Here is an 18,643-nt window from a genome sequence, read left to right as displayed (position 1 = left end):
TTTGCTTTTAAAAAAAAGTAACCCCCTCCTTCCCTGCAAAAACAGCATTCTGCTTTTGAGTTACAGTTCAAACTGTTTGGAATTCCTATTGAAAATGTCTTAAATTAGACATAATGGCTGCCTTTTCTGCGACATACAACCACACACGCACTAATGCACGATGTCAAATGCCTCCCATCAAAAACACAGACAGCACGACTACAAAAAGCCTTGGAACGTGGAGGGACTCTCTCTAATCTTTGCACAGATGCAATCTCACTATATTTCCTCTCAGAAAGCCCAGAAGCTGCATAAGCCTACAACTCTGGCAAAGTGTCCCCAAAATGGGACAGCAAATCCAGCATCAGGCAGCACACACCACCGTTCAAAAGTTTGGGGTCACTTAGAAATGTCCCTATTTTTGAAAGAAAAGCAGCTTTTATCAATGAAGATAACATTCAATGAATCAGAAATGCAGTGTGGACATTGTTAATGTGGTAAATGACTGGAAAATATCTGGAAACAGTTGATTTTTAATGGAATATCTCCATAGGGGTACAGAAGAACATTTCCAGCAACCATCACTCCTGTGTTCTAATGCTACATTGTGTTAGCTAATGGTGTTGAAAGGCTCATTAATGGTTAGAAAACCCTTGTGCCGGTATGTTAGCACATGAATTAAAGTGAGTTTTCATGGAAAACATGAAATTGTCTGGGTGATCCCAAACTTTTAAACAGTAGCGCGTGTGGAATTTGTGTGAAGCCGTTTGATTTTCCCTAAATACGTCAATTGAACTCTTCACTACAGGGGGTGGACAAGCCGCAGTTTTAATCAGGAGCCCTTTGTCAGCCTGAAGAAAAGATGCAGCGCATGAGAGGAGATGGAAGAGGAGTTTGGGGAAATGAATGTGTCAAAGAGTGACGCGCATGTCCCAAGGATGTCACAGTCCTGAAAGCAACCTGTGATTAGTCCTGGAGATGGATTTAGAGTTCAGATCAAACAGCCAATTAAGTGGGGTTTTCATGAGTGTGTGCAAGCCTGCTTGTGTATTTGTGTGTGAAGGAAGGGAGAAAAGTGTACTGCAGGCTATCTTCATTTTCAAAATGAAGGAAAAGCCACACACTGCAGCAAAAAGCTGAAGGACTGAATTTTTTCTCCCCTTTCTGAGAAGCAATTTAGGGTTGCTATAAGAGCCGCATTGGAAAGAAAAAACCTGGTCCTGCCAACCTAGAGGGATCCGCAGAGCATATGGTGTGTTCACAATGAGCCCGTCTGTATTTGGACAGCGGGTTTGAGTTTGGAGTTCATCTGCATCTTTGGGTGTGTAAGCGTTTTCTTGGCAGCTTGAAGGTGAGCGTCACTACATATGTCTCTAAATGAATTTGACTGTATTGTTTAGTGCTGAAGCCTTTGTGCACATGTGCTTTGTTTGTGTGAGTGGGCGGATGCAGGTTCATTGGCTGGGCACATCTGTGATCACAGGCTGTTGTTGACTCTAAAGTTATAAGCCTGCCCTCTGAGTCGCTGGCTGTCTGGCTTTCATCTGTGATCCCACTCTAGTGCCAAGCTTCAGGCCCAAACACAGCGCAGGTGTCGCTAGCCTTCTTTCTTTGTCTGAATCCTATTTTCCCCCTTGACGACAGTATAGATATTAATTGTGGCAACTTTAAAACGGAGAGAATAGTGTTCTCTATTTGACTGTAAGAGAATACATTTTTGAAAATACAGGAAGATCCATGATTTGTTCAACTCCCTGAACCCCAAAACCCACTGGAGGGTTTGAAAGGCATGTTTTTTTTTATTTAATTGCACCATTTATCACAGCCAGAAACAGCAAAAAGAACTGTCAAGAGTTTCTTGCAGTTCTTGATGTGGTAGGCCAAAAACTGCACCGACTAGACCCTGCAAAAAATTCTGTGGCTCATTAGTGCAACTATGAAGCCAATATTGACTGACAGTCACAAGACTAAAATTCAGAACTGGGCTGAACTGCAAACTGTGTTTACGCAGAGCAGATGGGAAACAAGTATTTGTAGGACAATTTCAATAGCATGTATAGTCACCGTATATTTCCACTATTTCTCTCAATTTTCTTTATGATTTACGGCATTATAGCTTTGTTATCCTGCACAACAAAACATAAAAATGAAAGTTCTCTGTACTTCTATCCATAGTTTTATTGTTTCCACAGAGGTTTAGAACTTTATATTGCTGCAAAAAATGTCGTACAAGAAGAAGACACCTAGAAACTACTTGGGGTTCAGAGGGTTAATGTGACAATTTATTTTGTTGTCATTGCATTTCCTTGTTTCTGTTTTTTTGAAATTGAATAAATCATAACGAAGGTGCATCCTAATATTCGGGTTGTATGTGTTGTGGTCTACTTCTATTGTGAATATTGCTATCTGTACCTGTATCTTTAATCTATTTTTGGATCTAATTTGCTTTTGTATTGTGTTTCATTACTGCATTGTATCCCATTCAGCTATTAAACAAAAGCATTGGAAAAGCAAGGATTGGATGCCTTAACAAGCTGATTACATTATTAAAGTGCTGCCATCAAACAAGGGTTTTTAGAAACTGTCCAAACTATACCCCAAAATCATAAATTACCCATATCCAGCTAGTTAAAGACTCCACTAGCAGAAACTGTGAAGATATTAAACAGAAATATAAATGCTTTGTAAAATGGTTGTATCAGAACATTTGGAGATATTCTTCTTTTTACTGGGACAAGATCAGATCTATAAATCTTTATAGCAGAAGCTTTTATTGAAGGTTGCGCTCTGGACAATGGTACAAGTAGTTTTTCTTATTTTTGTAATGGCCATTTGACAATTTTAACTGAGACCATGACATTTCGACTCAGGGCACAGGATGATTCATGGGGCCAGCCATCAAAAAATACGCTCATTTTATCATCCTAAATAACAAAGTCAGGCAGTAACAGTATTCTAACAGAAACCTGAGACGCAAGCAAAGACAGCATAATTTATAAAAGATAGCTAAAACTGCTACCCAAAGATTTTTCGAACTGCCAGCAAAAAACAAAAAAAAAAAGGGTGAATTCGGGTTTGGTTAGGCAGCAGTTTCCTGATACACGGTTACATGATTTCTGGATAATGAGGTCCTTCACACTTTGTGACTGACATTTACTGAGCAGTAGAGGAGCTGTCCTGGCTGCTACAGCACAGATCTTCTCTCTGCCTGTTTAAACAGAAACAGGCCTGATTTGGCAAAAATTAGAATGGGAAGCAAGACGTCAAGCTGAAGTCATTACAGTCACTGTTAGCACTGTTGGTGCGGGAAGCTGTCCTGGGATTCAGCCAGGTATTATCTATTCAAAAAGAAGTTTCTAATGTTGAACTGAATGAGAAATGTGGAGGTGAAACTGACTGAATGCTAATTTACAGACGGAGCAAATTGGCAGACTGAAGATCCTGAAGTGAAAGAAGAATAAATTATGTGCGTGCACAGAAAAACATGGAACAATGGCTCCATGACCATTTATGGGGTGAAAAGGTCACTAGAAGGCTGAGCTCTAAATTATACAGAAAATTGAGGAGACTGCAATTCGCTTCCAGGCAGCATATGAGGTTATTTCAAATTCAGCTCTGAGCATTTCTAAACTTCAAAAACATAATTTTACTCCACTTTTGTATTTTTCACAGAATTTTAGGCATAGATTTGGTCATTTTCCTGACGCAATTGCATGTCACACTTGATTAGTTTAAGAAGTGTATGAAAGTTGGAAACAAGACAATTCTTTCTCTTTTTTACATCTTCTTGCTCTGATAAAAAGTGTCATTTTGGTGATTTTTTTTAAACATAAGATGCCAAAAATGCTGGTGGAGTTGTTACTGGAGGTGGAGATGAATACTTAATTCAAATAAAAGAAAGGGTTTTTAATTATTTTTACCGAATTCCTACAAGCAATATCCTGACTGCAAACCAACACACACAGACACATGCATACATTAATACAGGCACATTGATTGCTATCAAAGCCATTTTGCTCCACTTACTTGATGTAGTAAGGAACCTTATTCTGTGAAACAGCACGTTGCCAGGGGAGCTGTACAGAGGCTGCAGACAGAGAGAGACAAAGATAAAGGAGAGATGAGGGGAGAGACAACAAGTCAAGTAGTTAAAATGGAAACGCCATCTTAATAAACAGCACAATTTTACCATGCAGTAGAGTAATCCTTTTAGCGTTTGGGGCTTGACTTGAAATAATTCTTACATCTAACACTTCCATAATAACATAATCTAGCTATATAAGGAAGACTCTTACAAAGCATGAAATTAAGGGAGGGAAAGTAAATGGATATTGTTGTTTCGGCACAGAGAGAGAGGACGGAGACAATAGGGCATGGGAAAAAAAAAAGTTTATAAATGGAAGAAAAACTTTTGAGAAAAATGAACACCGTGCTCAGGTTTATGCTGATCTTCGTGGGCACAAACAAGATAATAAATATTGACTGGACAGGGAAACGTTGAAAATGACAAGCTGATAAAGTGTGAAAGCCAGCCAAATCTAAGACTCGAGAAGCTCTCAAGAGCAATAAGAAGCAGAAATGTTGCTTGATTTATCGCCCTCCCACTTTCCCTCCTCCTTGACACAGCTCTACACTCAGATAGAGAGATGAAAAGACAGTAAGAGAAAGAGATTAAGCGAGATTGGGAGATATATGAGATGAATAGGGCGAGATAAGGACGCAGTACTTTATTGATCCCTGAGGGAATATTAAGCTACTAGTGTAATGAGAGCGAATGTGTGATGGAGTAGATAGTGTCACAGTGCCAGGAAGATGAAAGAAGCGACTGAGCTGTGTTTTGTCTGGTGCAGTGGCTGAGCTCTCACAGGCGCTTATTTTGTAAATTCATGTCTGTTGGTGACACAGCATGGCCGCCGAGGCTACCACCTGCTCGGAATCACACGCCATCCATCCATTTTGTGCCAGTGTCTGACGTCCAGCAAAGCAAACCAGGTGAAGCAGGAAGAGCACTAATGGCCGTGTGATTACAGAAAATGACGAAAGAGAGAGAGAGACAGGCAGCGAGAGACTGGCTGCTTTGTTTAATGTTCACACTCCTGCATTTGTCTTTCACACCAGCTTTGTCTCTGATGCTCTCTGTTCTGCTAATGACCACTCTAAAGAGGGAGGAAGAGGGGGAGAGGCACTGGAGAGCTGTAATTAAGCCTTGCATTATTCAAGATTAAAGTGCCCAGTCTGCAAACTGTGTGCATGAGTATGCATGTGCACCTTTCTACTGAGCATGCGTGCCTGTGAAGCGTACAACTAAAGACGGCAAGATGAGAACAGTTCTGAGGATGTGCCACTCTGTAGCTGCGGAGAAACAAACCAAATCGCCAAGAATGTCTAATTCCCTGAGAGAGGTAATTGGCTCCGTACTCACTGGAGAGGAAATGCTGCGAGGAGGGGCCGAAGTCTCTGTGGGCTTCCTGAAGGAGTTTCAGTCTGTCCTCCACTGCCACCTGTACAATGACCACACACAGCGGAGAGAACAGTCAGCTGTGGGCTACAAAGCTTCGCTCACGGAGCACAGAACTTCACAGTGGCTGGACCTGGCGTCATGGTTGGAATGAATTCAATTTCAGCGCAATTAAGTTAGAAGCGGATTTTCTGTAAAACTCTGACTCAAGAAACTTTTTAGAGGTGTAAAAATATACAATATAATACCTTGAATGGGTTTACAGGTAATATATATATTAATTCAAGACATTTACAAAGCGCAGCTGAGTGTGTTTGAATTCACTGAACTGAGGTGAATTTGTCCCCACATGGTTTCTATCATGCACACACACACTGCAACTAATTGAATGAGCTTAAATGTACACTCCTAAGCAGCAGTCAGTGTATTACTACACTCTCAAGCATTTCAAAGGTTACAATTACAAGTAACAGAGTACAAAACAAACTTTAAGCATGCGGTATAAGTGCAACCCTATGCAATATCATTGAAATGTCAACTTGTTGAAAATATAAAATATGGAAAATAAAAAAATTACAGTTTAAATTTACTATATTAACAATGCATTCACCACAGTAGCAACTCAATGAAACAAAAGTCTGTACATCTTTCATTACTGGTACTCAAAAATCTTCATTTTTTGATACCTTGTGTGTTAAGTTTTATTTTAGAAGACAAGCTCAGTCCTTGTCAATATGGAGGATACCAAATTTCTTCAGCTGCTCTTTTCTTGAGGGCTTGTGTTGCTCTACCTTTCTTTATAAAATACCCCAGAAGTGTACTGTTGGATTCAAGTCAGATGCCATTCTTGTCCAGGTCATAATTTTCCTCTTTTGTTTAAAATCTCTTGTGTGATTTTGGCAGAGTGCTTTGGATTGTAATCAGGCTGGAATTTTGCCAAGTTTTTGCAGACAGAGTCATCTTGTCAGACAGCATTTCGGTTTATCCACAGCCATCCATTGCCCCTTACACCTTTTACACTCATGCATCTCTATGTGATCACACTCTCACCTTTGTAGTTCACTGTCAGGGCTATGCATCACTGTGGTAGTCTTGACAAAGGGTCACAACTAACTTTGTGGACCCCATCTGGTCTTATCTGACCAAATAATGTGCTCCCAATGTCCATCAGGCTTCTTTTCATATTCTCTAGCAACATATCCTCTTGCAGTTTTCTACCAAACAGTGAGCAAGGGAGCTTTTTATTGGATGTTGTCCATAGAGTTTGACATTATGCAACATCTTTCTCGTGGCGGACCTTTTACAGAAACTCCAATTTCCACTGATAACTCCTTTGCCAAGTCTGAAGCACTTACCTGTCTGTTTTTCAGAGATCGATGGTGCAAATAGTACAATGTCGGTGACGTTATTTTAGGAAGACGACCGCTACAGCTCTGATTAATGGTCCTAGGTCCAACAACTAGGAAGTTCAGATGTTCACACAGCATTTTAGAACCATGCTGATGGAATTAGGCTAATTGGAAATCACAGGTTTACTCACCATTTTCAGTATAGTCCTTGTTGAGTTTTTGTTTTTTAATGATCACAAAAAAAATATCCTTCTGTTTAACTTAGACTTCTGTTTAACCTCTCAGTTATTGGGAGGTGGCCCAAGTCTGAATCATCTTTGACATTTCAGTGATATTGCATAGGAGTACGCTCACATCTGTTGCATACTGTAAAAACATGCATCAGGTCACAGATTCGGCATCTGGTGTATTGTGACAGGCATGGATAAACACATTATCCAGATCTCTGGTGACTGTCTTCTCAGTAAATAGATGTGGCCTAAACTAAAGTTCTTTGACAGCAAAACAGACAAAAATATGATGATACATGTCAAGCAAGTTTGACCAGTGAAATGTCATTAAAGTGAAATTGTTGTGTTTAGAAAACAATTTGTATGAGTGACTTGATAAAAAATTTAATCAAACAGAATTATAAATGCAGCAGTGTCTCTGCACTAAGACACCAAAAAGAGAGAGATGTTGAAAAGTCAGAAATACGTTTAAAATGACGCCCAGCAAGGTTGAGCAATTTGAGGAAAATATCGAAATGTGAGTTTTCTGACAAAATATTCTCTGTTAACCTTGCCAGCAAGTTGATTTCTCGCGATATTTGTGAGTTCACAAATCTCTCAAGAAACCATCTTGCTCCGCTCCCGCCTTCACTTTTCGTACAGCACCAAGTTGGTTCGGGCCAATCACGCAGCAGTATTCGTGGGTGGGGCGGGATAATGGGCGGGATATCCGGGTGTGACGACGACACCAAGCGCCAGTAGATCAAAACAAACATGGCAACGGAGGACAACGATCGTGTAGATGCTGCTATTAAGTCAGTTTTAGCTGAATCTCCTATCGCTTCTTTGAAGGAAGAACAACGAGAGGCTCTTTGCGCATTTCTGGATGGTAAAGATGTTTGTGCTTTTTTACCTACGGGTTTTGGTAAGAGTTTAATCTACCAATTGGTTGTGAAGATCCCGCGATTGGCTAAAAACAAACCTGTCAGAGGCGGGACATACTGTTGCATTGTCCAAGCCGTGCCTCTTTCCTCCAAACGGATTTACATGGAGCGGTCCCAGATTGATATTGTGGAGTACTATCAAGTACTACACAATTATTAATCTGGCTATTGCCAGGTTAATTCTCTGTGCAATAGATTGAAAACATGCAATGGGGCATTACTACATGAGGTACCATCAAAAGTGTGACTGTCAGACAGGGATGATTGGATGAATTTGTAAAATCACAGACAGAAGTTAAAGCCTTGAGTTGGGTGGATAATGTAGGAGCTGAGGCTATTGCATCAGTAGAACCACGGCCTGCATGACTGAACCTCAGTATATATTGATCAACAGGTAAGCAAACAACTCTTGAAAGTTTCAATCTGCCCTGACTGAAAGTTCAAGCACAGCACTAGTCTCATTATTTAATAGCATGCCTTGTATGTCCTATACTGCAGCTTTTGCAATTTGCTAATTGCATTGCTTAAAATTGCAATTTCCACTTAAAATCAATGAATTATTCAGCCTCAACCCACAGATCAGAAAAATGGATAATGACAGAATCCGGTCGTGTCTCATTGCATATTAATTATCATCCAATGCAAAGACACTATAGATTTATGTTACTCACATTCTCCTTTATACCTTAATTATTACTAACAGTCACCTTAATTGTGATCTATTACAATTTATTTTTTAACAACAAATGTTTAGTTTGCTCATAATAATTGCTTTGTTCACCTTTGCATGCAGTGGCTTCAGAGAAAGGTGAAGCTTCACACAGCTTTGAACCATCAATCACACAAACATTCCGTGCTGCACTCCTTTGAAAGCTGAGTATTGACCTCTGAGGCAGTACACCTGTGTCCTGCTGTACGTGGCTGTGGGTTTGCTTTGCTCCATTAGTCTGACTAGCAGGACAGTATTGGCAGTCTGCAATACAGAGACTCGCACATGCACAGTGGTACCTCAGGCGCTACGGCAGCCAGATCACAGATGTCCACGCTGAGATTCTGGAAATACGCACAGAAAGGCCAATAGCTCAGTTTCTTTTTGGCCACTAATGACTGTTGCGCTCATACTGCCACAGCAAGAAAGATGACAGCTGTCTGCATACGAACACCAAATCATCAAACTACACAGTCGGACCTGGCTTCTTAATGAAGGTCCTGCGTTCCTGCAGACTTTAAGAAATAAAGAGAGTGGGCAAAAGATGCGGACAAAATGTACAATCCAAGGAAACTCTGACCTTCTCCGACTCAGTATTTGTGTTATATTCATTGTCCGGTCAAAAAGGCTGTTCGTGGGTGTCTGTACAGTACACAAAGCGACAAATTAGCCCAGCTACCCAGTTTTGCTCTGCCACAGTGTCACAGTTAAAAAGAGATGACTTTAGGCTTCTTTCCGGGACTTCATTTTTCTCAACACACAACTGGTTCCTGCTATTTTTTCTGCCCACATTCCCACCTAATTTATCAGCAGAAACGGATGCTGTGTGGTTGCATATGGATGAAACATCAAATAGTTTATATTAAAATAAAAAGTTTGCATTAGTGTCTTTGAAATCGCAGTCCATCTGCAACGTCAAAGTGTACTTTAAATCGATACGATCACAGCTGACCTGTATTCAGGTCTGATCTGTATTCAGTCCTCCTACTACTGGACACTACAAGCATTCCTGTCCAGAGATCTCAGAGGTTCAAAGAACCACTCATTGAGAAGAGAAATACTTGAACACAACATTTCTCTGTATCAACCTCTGGCTACACCAGTCGATAGATTCCTAAGAGTCAATCTGATTAACAAACATTTTCCCCTGGTTATTCTGTATTAGCTAGAGACAAGGAAGAAACAGTTCAAATCCCTAAAGAGTCTAAAATTTAACTCGTATTCAAAGAGGAAAATAACAAAAAAAAGAGAGAGAAAATAAGATAATTGACCTTTATTGATGGCTGAAATGTGTCTCAAGGAATTTCCCACCAGTCAGTCTCTTACAAACTCAGGGAGAAAAGATTTCACTGCCTAATTCATAGCGACTCCTGCTCTCTTTCTTTGTGTTGACTTGTGTACAGGCTTCTCCACGGCTTTCCCTTTAGGGCTGAGACATGCTCCACTCTGAGAAACACTCAGCGAGTCCCACAGTGGATCAGACCAAGACTATCAAGCGCACAGAGAGCCAAGAATGTGACTGGTGTGCAGTGAGAATGGTGTCCATTGATGTGCAGAGACAAAGTGTCGCGTCGAACATGGAGCTGTGTTCAAATAAAACAGGTACACAGGGAGAGGGACAACTCTCAGTCCCTCGTGTATTTGGCTGACATAAAGCAAAAAAGGCACACAGCGAGGGGAACTGAGAGAATAAACAGAGAACAGACAGAAATCCAGAGACGAAAACACAGGCAGGTGGGAGAATGAGAAAACAGGAAGAAAGAGCAGTAACTTAGACAGGCGTGGACAAAATGCTCAAGGAAGACAAAAGCCTCACATAACAAAATGTGAGTGGAAACCACAGCTGCACCAACATCTGCAGATGATTCAGGAGGGTTTAAACTACCTGTAGGAGTTTCCATCTCATGTTGAGCTGGTCCAGTTGTCTGGAGGCGGTGGACGACAGCTGGATGTCCAGCGGCGTCAGCTCTGCAGAAAGCTCGTTAACGATCCGAACATCCTGACGTAACGGGGCGACCTCCTCTCTGAAGGCCTGGACGCAAAATTTATTGTTGTTGCAGAGTGAAAGATGATAATCATAATATGTTTCAATTATCACTGTTGTGCTTCCACAAAGAGAAATAGAGTTTCTGTCACACAGAAGGTTGATTATCATCCGTTTCATCATAATTGCTGTTTATCTTTTTCATGTTTGACCTCATAATCTCCAACTAGAGAGAAATCAAGTTTTAAATTGAGCTTTGCTGTGCTATAATTTGCTTTAAAAGTCTACTGTGGCTGTTGATATCACATTAATGCCTATGTTCTGTACTGTGTGTCCCATATTGGAGACAAGTGATTCCAAAGCTGTAATGTAATCTATTAAAAGAACGTTTTATCTAAAGTGGGTCCCTAAATGACACAGATATTAAGAAGTATAATTGGCCTGACTGTCCATATGACAGAGACACAGTCATTAAGATCTGAGGTGTAACAGACAGTGAAATGAGTGCAGTCCTTGTGCTTCCACATATAACCTGTCAATCATGACTTGGCTCTTTCAGTTGCCACTGTTCCTCCTCTGTGCTCCATTTATAAAAAAAATGCTGTTGATATATTTTGTTTGCAAACAGAATATGATATTTGTTCCTCAGCCAGGTCTCTTTGGGACAAGACATCCTCAAATTTGATGAGCAGCATTTGCAAACAAACAAGACGCAATCATCAAACCGAGTACATCATCAAATCAGGCAGCATTTTGTTCTCAGAGAGGCTGTGGAGATTGTGTGAAAATTCAGCCAAGGCTCACTCACAATATTGTCCACACTTTTCATTTCATGGACGAACAGTTTTGGCGGATACTATTTACTTGATCAAATTGGTGTTGACTCGGTAATTTATAATCCACCAACGATTCACGGGAAAGCTTTCAATGACATTATCTAAGATTTTGCATGTAAAACAACAACAAGATGTGATTTGTTGAAGAAGAGTTGAACCGAGTACATCAGTTATCAGTGTCACAAAAAGAATAGGGAGCGGGTCGTGGAAGTTCTGACTTGACGTTTATGGTACATTAGCGCTGCTTTCCGTCTGACTCACCATGGTCTTATCGATGTGGTCCTGGAGAGAGTCGATCAGCAGATCGCCCACAGGCTGCCAGGTAGCTTTGGCCTCCTCTGCACGAGTCAGCCGCAGGTCGAGCTGGTCCATGGAGCTCTGCAGCTCCTGGAGTCGCTCCAAGGCTCGCTCCACCTGACTGTGCCAGCCGCCCACGTGTCCTTTCAGACGCTCCCACCGATCCATCACCTCACCTGTCTGCTTGCGGATTGCCCGAGCCAACCCTCGGGCCTTCTCCTCTGGGGTGAGGTCTGGAGGTAGAGAAGACAAAGAGACGGCAAGAAAGGTGTTATTTTGTCAACAAAGACAGGTTTATGGCTTATTTAGCATGTTCTCAGTGATCTTCCCACTACCAAATAATGATGAGGAGAATTTTTAAACATATAATGAAGTCCTCCTCCTCAGAAAATCAAACAACTGCACTGCTAAGGCATTCAAAATATGAACTCATCTAGCTCTTTGTTATTTCAGAACCCTTTACTTCTTCAGCGTCATTGTTGTTTTCCAAATGTGCGTACAATTTAGAGGGAAATGTCTAAGATAATTTCATATCTGATTCTCAACCACAAAGTAATCTAATCTTCATTTGCTCAAACATCTCACTATTGAGATACAGGGGGCTAATTTTTCTAACTGTGTAATCTGATTAAAATCACTTCTTCCCTAAAATGATGCAGTTGATCATTTAAAAAAGGCTTGATTCTGTGTTTTATAATTAGTTTTTTATGTCTTTGTGAAATGCTGTGACTGTAAATGTTATTGGGAACATTAAAGTACTCAAACCTTTCTCGGGTAATTTCCCTCCTATTGCACATTACTTTCCACTATTTGTATGATTTTATCTTGGCCAAAGATTGGCCAAATACATGGACAAAAAAATAAGAAAAGAAAATTGTGAAAAAAGAAAAAAAAAATTACAGCTAGAATGGAAGTAAAGGCATCAACGCATAATAGAAGTGACCAAAAAAAGAAAAATGGTGAGAGAGACCGAGGATCTAGGGAATAAGAAAGGCAGGAAAGGTGAGAGGAAAGGATAATTGTGACAAATCGGAGGATGCAGTTAAAGAGGAAAGAGCAGCAAGGAGAGAAAACTACTCCCCAAATACCCATCTTAAGAAAGATGAGCAGCTTTTATGAGTTCTAAGGTCTCATCTCCAGGGTAGTGACTAAATTACCATTTTCACCTGTTGCACCTCTGCAATCTCTCTCCTTCTTCATCCTCCTCTCTGCATACACAAAAGTCTGACAACTGCAAGACATAATACTGCAGGTAGCGCCTAATGCTCACACACAGCATCAAAGCGTCTGTGTTTTGTCATGAAAAATGTCAGCTACAAGCAAAACAATAAGCGTCAATTTAGCTGCACTGACTAAATAAAAATAGTAGGGGAGATATTTCGAGACTTTAACAGTGTCACTAAGAAATTCAATGTCCTCTGATTGCAAAACAAGTTCAGCTAAATTTAAATCAGCTTTTCAGCTATTTATACAATGAGATGATGCTTTGATATTTGCATCAAAGATCACAGACAACAAGCCTATCGGTCTGCGCCCCTACATAGCCCCATGGGGAGGTTTAATTATTCACACAGTAAGATTTTAGTGGAAGGGAAATGTGCTGACTTTACCAAGACTTCCCCGCCGCATCAAATAGAGATGGAAAGGAAATGCTGAAGGAGTCGGTGCATGTTGGCGCCTATGTGATATAGCGGTATTACCTCAGACAGATTTTACTGAATGGTGTTTCAAGGGCACTTGACCTTAAACTGGGCCAAATAGGTCCTCACATTGAGTTTAAGAATAAACAGACATGCTGCTGTGAAGGTCTAAAAGCTTTCTGGTGCAGAATGTCTTGAATGAGAAACCTTTCTGATCTAATTCTTCATGTTGGTTGAATAGGAGTCTACAAGGCTGCTCTGGTGACTGAAGCCCTTTTCAGACATGGGTTATGGAACATTGCTGGCTTTATCAGACTGGAAAAGTGGTGGCATTCTGTCATTCAGATGTAGATCACTTTTATGTTAATGTTCCCCGTTAAATGTCCCGACACCCGAGGATGGCCGCTACGGAGTAAGTGACTTATCTGCAGCTGATAAACTGATACTCTGTAGGACAGCTCACCTGTCAGCTGTGGGGGAAAAAAGCTCATAATGAGTTGTTGTTAGATCCTGATCAATCCTGTCTCCATGTTGAGGATGCTTCATAATTCTACACAATGAATAAAGCTTGTTCCATGTGTATATTTGTTCGGATGCTCACAACTCTCTGGCATTGGAGATGGGTGATATGGATCCTTGTGCTGTCTGGTGCTGCAGGCATTTAATAAACTCAGAGGAAAGACTCCTACAAACAGCTGGAAGCAACAAACTAAATTTCAACCCCGATTATCACTGATAAGTCTCGATCTCATTTGTTCCTTTTTCATTGCAGTAATGTTTAATTTCTGTGGACACTTCAGTTCAGAAATTGTAGGACAAAGTGAATGAGAAAGGTAGCCTAGCCGTGCTAGACCCATGTTCTGAAGGCAGAAGGGTCTAGGACCGCTCGACAGGGAGGGAGGCGGGCTAAAAGGTTGTCTTTCAAATCACTCTGCAGCAATTGGGTAGGTATACAACCAATCAGTGCAATGAATAGGCTGACATAGTTCCTAGAGCGCCCGCGGATTGTGGCTAAGTCCCATTAGCTTCCCAACCAGCGGAGCCAACTGGTATATTAAGGATTTGCCATATCCCGTCGGCATAAGTCCAAATACGTCTTTCTTCTCAATGAAACACTTCAGTGCCGTCCTTTGTTTATCTTTCAAATTGAATTTTAGCTTCAAATCTTTAAGGGCTGTGGCCAAAGCAGAGTCGAAAGATAACTGTTTATTGTGCGCCGGTTGTTTCTGTCAGAATCGTCGCACCTCTGTCGTCACTTAGTTACGCCCGCCTTCTGACTCTACACTTCATGGTGATTCGTCCGGCCAGTTTTAGGAGAATCCAGCCTCGAGCCTTGTGGAGGGTAACTAGACCCACCCTGGCAGAGAATTAAATTTGTTGCCGTGGGTTGTCTAGCGCGGCTAGGCGATGAGAAAGGTGTTGTAGTATGTAAACTGTGTCTGTTGGACTCCGTGATGTTCTTGGATGAATATTAGTGCATAAATGTGGAAAAACCTTTTCCAAATTGCTTCACACAACTCAAAGTATCTTGTGATCTTATGCATCCTCATCCATTAATGTAATGGCATGCACTTTAGACTTGAAAGTGTGCTGAAGTGATGCAGAAACCTCATAAGACAGCTGCCATACCTTTTACAAAAAGTGACCAGATGTCCATTTCCACATAAAACTGAAGCATTCAGTTCCTGTCAGATCCATGGGAATGAGCACATGTGTGAGAGGAGCTTTAGAAGTGAAGATACTGAACATGTATTTGCAAAAAGTAATTTCAGATCAAGTCTAGCTAAGAATGTTACTCCATGACCTTTAGTGACAGCAGCCTCTAAAATCACCGTCTACTCTTTCCTTCTTTACTAAACATAGAACTACTTTTACACACTGCCATTTAGAATACGTTAATTTAGTTTATAGTGTCTTAAACACACAATACGATAAGCTGTGTTTTATAGATGTAGAAATTACTTGTCCAACATGTAGGTGGTGACACAAAATGATTCTGATTATTGTATAAAAGCTGTAAATCATATGGTGTGGTATATAAACATCAGTTTATGAGTAAGAGTCTAACATATAGAGAGCAGAGATCAAGGGAATGATACAGAATAGAGAGACACTTGCTTTACTACTAAGAGATCAGACTGCCTAAGGCTAAATATGAGCTGTGATTTTACAAGAGACTGCTGAATTAAGTGGAGAAAAAAAACATGAAAAGTGGCTGATGGACTGAGGGAAATGTAATGATAGTTTAAGAAGCATTTACCATTTTTAAATAGGCTTCCGGGACTATAATTTTACGTTAAGTTAAAGCACATATACAGATGCTTTTTTTATGGAATTGGAACAGACCGGTCTTTGGCTGCAGGTTCTTGCGTGGCTCTCCGGGACCCTCAATGGGCTGGTCAGCAAGAAACATCCTGGCCTGGTCCAAAGTACTGATTACCAAGTGCTCGCGTTCCTTCAGTTCTGACCGTAGTAGCTGCAGAAGAAAACACAAAGCAACGAATTGTGAGTATAATCAAAGATAAATTACTTCGAGATGATTATAAGAAAAAGAGAGCAAGGCTGCTATTCAAACAGCAAAGTTTCTGGTATAACTGGAGACAGAACAGCTCGTCTAAAAGAGAAAGAGAGTGCACTTGTGAGCAGAGTTCATTTTTTAGAAGAGAATTCAAGAGAGATAATTCATGCATTTCCTTTGCAGGTATGCTCATGTTTGATTCTCCTGATTTTGCCTGCAGCAGTGAACTCCAAGTGAACTCGGTGTGTTTTCAACAGGCCGTCGCATCCAGATTTGTGCTCCTCCCACGGAAATATCGACTAATCAACCAGTTCTGTTTAAATAAGCTCTGGCGTTTTATGCATTTTGAAAGACACACTTCTGTTTTACTCAAACTCGAATGCACACACGAGATAAGAACAGGAGCAGATGTTTACGTTCGGCTTATAGACGAAATAAACATCGCTTTCAATGGCTAATTAGATGATCGGTGCCCAACAAAAGCAGTTCCGCTGGCCGGGCTTCATCTATTAGGAGTAAAGGCAAGAAGGAAGAGAGCAGCTATGTCGGGAGAGTCAGCGGCAGCGAGAGATCTGAGAACCGAGCAGCGATTGAAGGCAGGAAAACGGGGTCAAACCGGGCATTTCCTTGGGGTCTGTGTGAAATTAGCTGAGCGATCCATGGAATAAAGTGAGTCACTGGGCGCTACAACCCTGCAGGAATTATCATTATAGAGCCAACTAGTAACACCACATATCCTCTTACAGAACAGCTCACACACACACAAACATATGGTCATTCACACACTCCAAGCCCGACATCACAGAAAAAAAAAAGATAGTAAAAGTTCACGGAGCAATTCGACAAACGCTTTTAACCTCTCGTCAAGCAGTCAGCCTCGATACAGTGCACAGCCGAGGCAGCGAGCTTGGCACGTAACAGTATAATTATTCATGTTTTAATATACGTGCGACCCCGGGGGACTTCATTGCCTATCGGAGTATGTGATTGCTTTGTGAGACGGCAGTGTAGTTTAAGATGCTGCGAAGGAAGTTGATTAGATGGGACAATTCGCTGTGATAAAGTCTCTCACTTATCAGAACTATCAAACAGATGAGTACAGCGAAAGGGCAAAAATCCAGTTTTTCATGCACGCGCACAACATTGACCGAAGGGCAGATGGCAAGATTCAGGGTTCAGTGCGATCATATAACCAGCACCACTCGGAGACATAAGAAGAAATAGGGGAGATTAGCGGCCTTGAGACGCACATGCTACTTTTTCTTTCAGTCTGAAACAAAAAAAACCCCACTCATTTCAAGGAGTAAGTTGCTGTCAGAGTTAAGTTTAGACTGATGCAATGACAATTTCACGCAGCCTCCCGCAGACAAATGTACCCTTACGCTGAAATGGAGCATCCAACCCAAATTAGATCATCCCAGCTAATAAATGGCTTGCTCCGTTCCAATGATTTCCTCCCAGCTAACATGGAGGAGACATAATAGGCAGGTAGCTCAGAGAGGGGACCTTGAGAGATAGAAACTAAATGAGAGGTGATTGAGGAAGAGGAAAAGGGTTGTGAGCAGAGATAAGAGAAAGAGGAAGGTGGGATAGAGCTGGGAGGATGACTACCAGTAGAAACCCACCACTCAGTCTTCCATATTATTTGTTTTGCACTCACTGATGTGTTGGTGGTTTAAATGAGGCTTTAGAAGGGATTTAATTGAGCGTGAAGAGACTGTTCATTCCCAATATTCTGTACATACTGCTGAGAGTTTAGCAAGTAAAATATTCTGATATCTGCTTTAAAACATAATTTATTCTTTCCTGCAAATCACTGATAGCAGCTCAGGGTTAGCGCTGGTTGAATAAATCAGGGGAGGCTGGTTACGACCAGACGTAGAAGGAATTAATATTCACAGCGCCAAACCAGCACTCTGTGTACGACAGAAAGCTAAAGTAATACTGAAGCATTGTTTTATTTGTCTGAGAACACAAACTTTAATGATACAGCCACAAGACATGGTGTGACATTTATCCATTAGTTATGATTTATACATTATATTTACTAAAGAGCAGACGTTCTTACATGAACTGAGCAATTATTGAACTATAAAATAGTAACAAAGACATGAAAAAAGTCTTCAAAAAAGTTTTCAAATGTTTGCTTGTAAATGCCTCATCAATCTCATAATTCATTTTCTATTCATCTACTTAGCAATTAATGAACCAACTGTTTCAGTACTAATGTCATTTATTAACTTTCAATAGAGTCAATCTCTGATGGTTTTTGTCTTATGGTAGATAGACAGACATTGAAGCTTTTGTTTTGCACATATCAAAAGTTTGGTCTCATGTAATACATTTCAAGCATTTCTAAATATTATTTGACGATATTTTTGGATCCATTTGCCAAATTTTGACAGAACCCGAATGCGGAAAACGTCTTTATAGTTGCTTAATAATGTGAAAGATTGTTGCTAGAGGTACGGACCCGTACCCGTAGCCTGTGGACTACGGATACGGCACTTGCCATTTGCCAATCAGATACGCGAGATCTGGTCATGTGACTCCCGGTAGACGGTAGCGGTACGGACCCGTAGCATCAGTACTACAGGTACGGACCCTAAACCTGACCCTAACACTAACCCTAACCTTAACCTTTGCTTACCTTTCAACAGTTTGCAGTGGTTAGCAGCTTCTTGACTCGCGAGACTCGCGTACGGGTCCGTATCTGTCTG

At 40.9% G+C, this 18,643-nt stretch overlaps 1 protein-coding gene across 1 annotated transcript in view; it reads right to left on the bottom strand.

Moving 5' to 3' along the window:
- The window catches only part of LOC110953978 (dystrophin), a 197,865-nt gene that overhangs the window by 64,463 nt on the left and 114,759 nt on the right, over positions 1 to 18,643 (bottom strand). The window contains 5 exon segments of the mRNA XM_022198233.2: positions 4,006 to 4,066; positions 5,402 to 5,480; positions 10,534 to 10,680; positions 11,730 to 11,998; positions 15,752 to 15,881. Coding sequence (XP_022053925.2) covers positions 4,006 to 4,066; positions 5,402 to 5,480; positions 10,534 to 10,680; positions 11,730 to 11,998; positions 15,752 to 15,881 — 686 coding nt within the window.

The sequence above is a fragment of the Acanthochromis polyacanthus genome, chromosome 16 (genome assembly GCF_021347895.1).
Source record: "Acanthochromis polyacanthus isolate Apoly-LR-REF ecotype Palm Island chromosome 16, KAUST_Apoly_ChrSc, whole genome shotgun sequence".
NCBI lineage: Eukaryota > Metazoa > Chordata > Actinopteri > Pomacentridae > Acanthochromis > Acanthochromis polyacanthus.
This window is presented reverse-complemented; position numbering and strand designations above follow the sequence as displayed.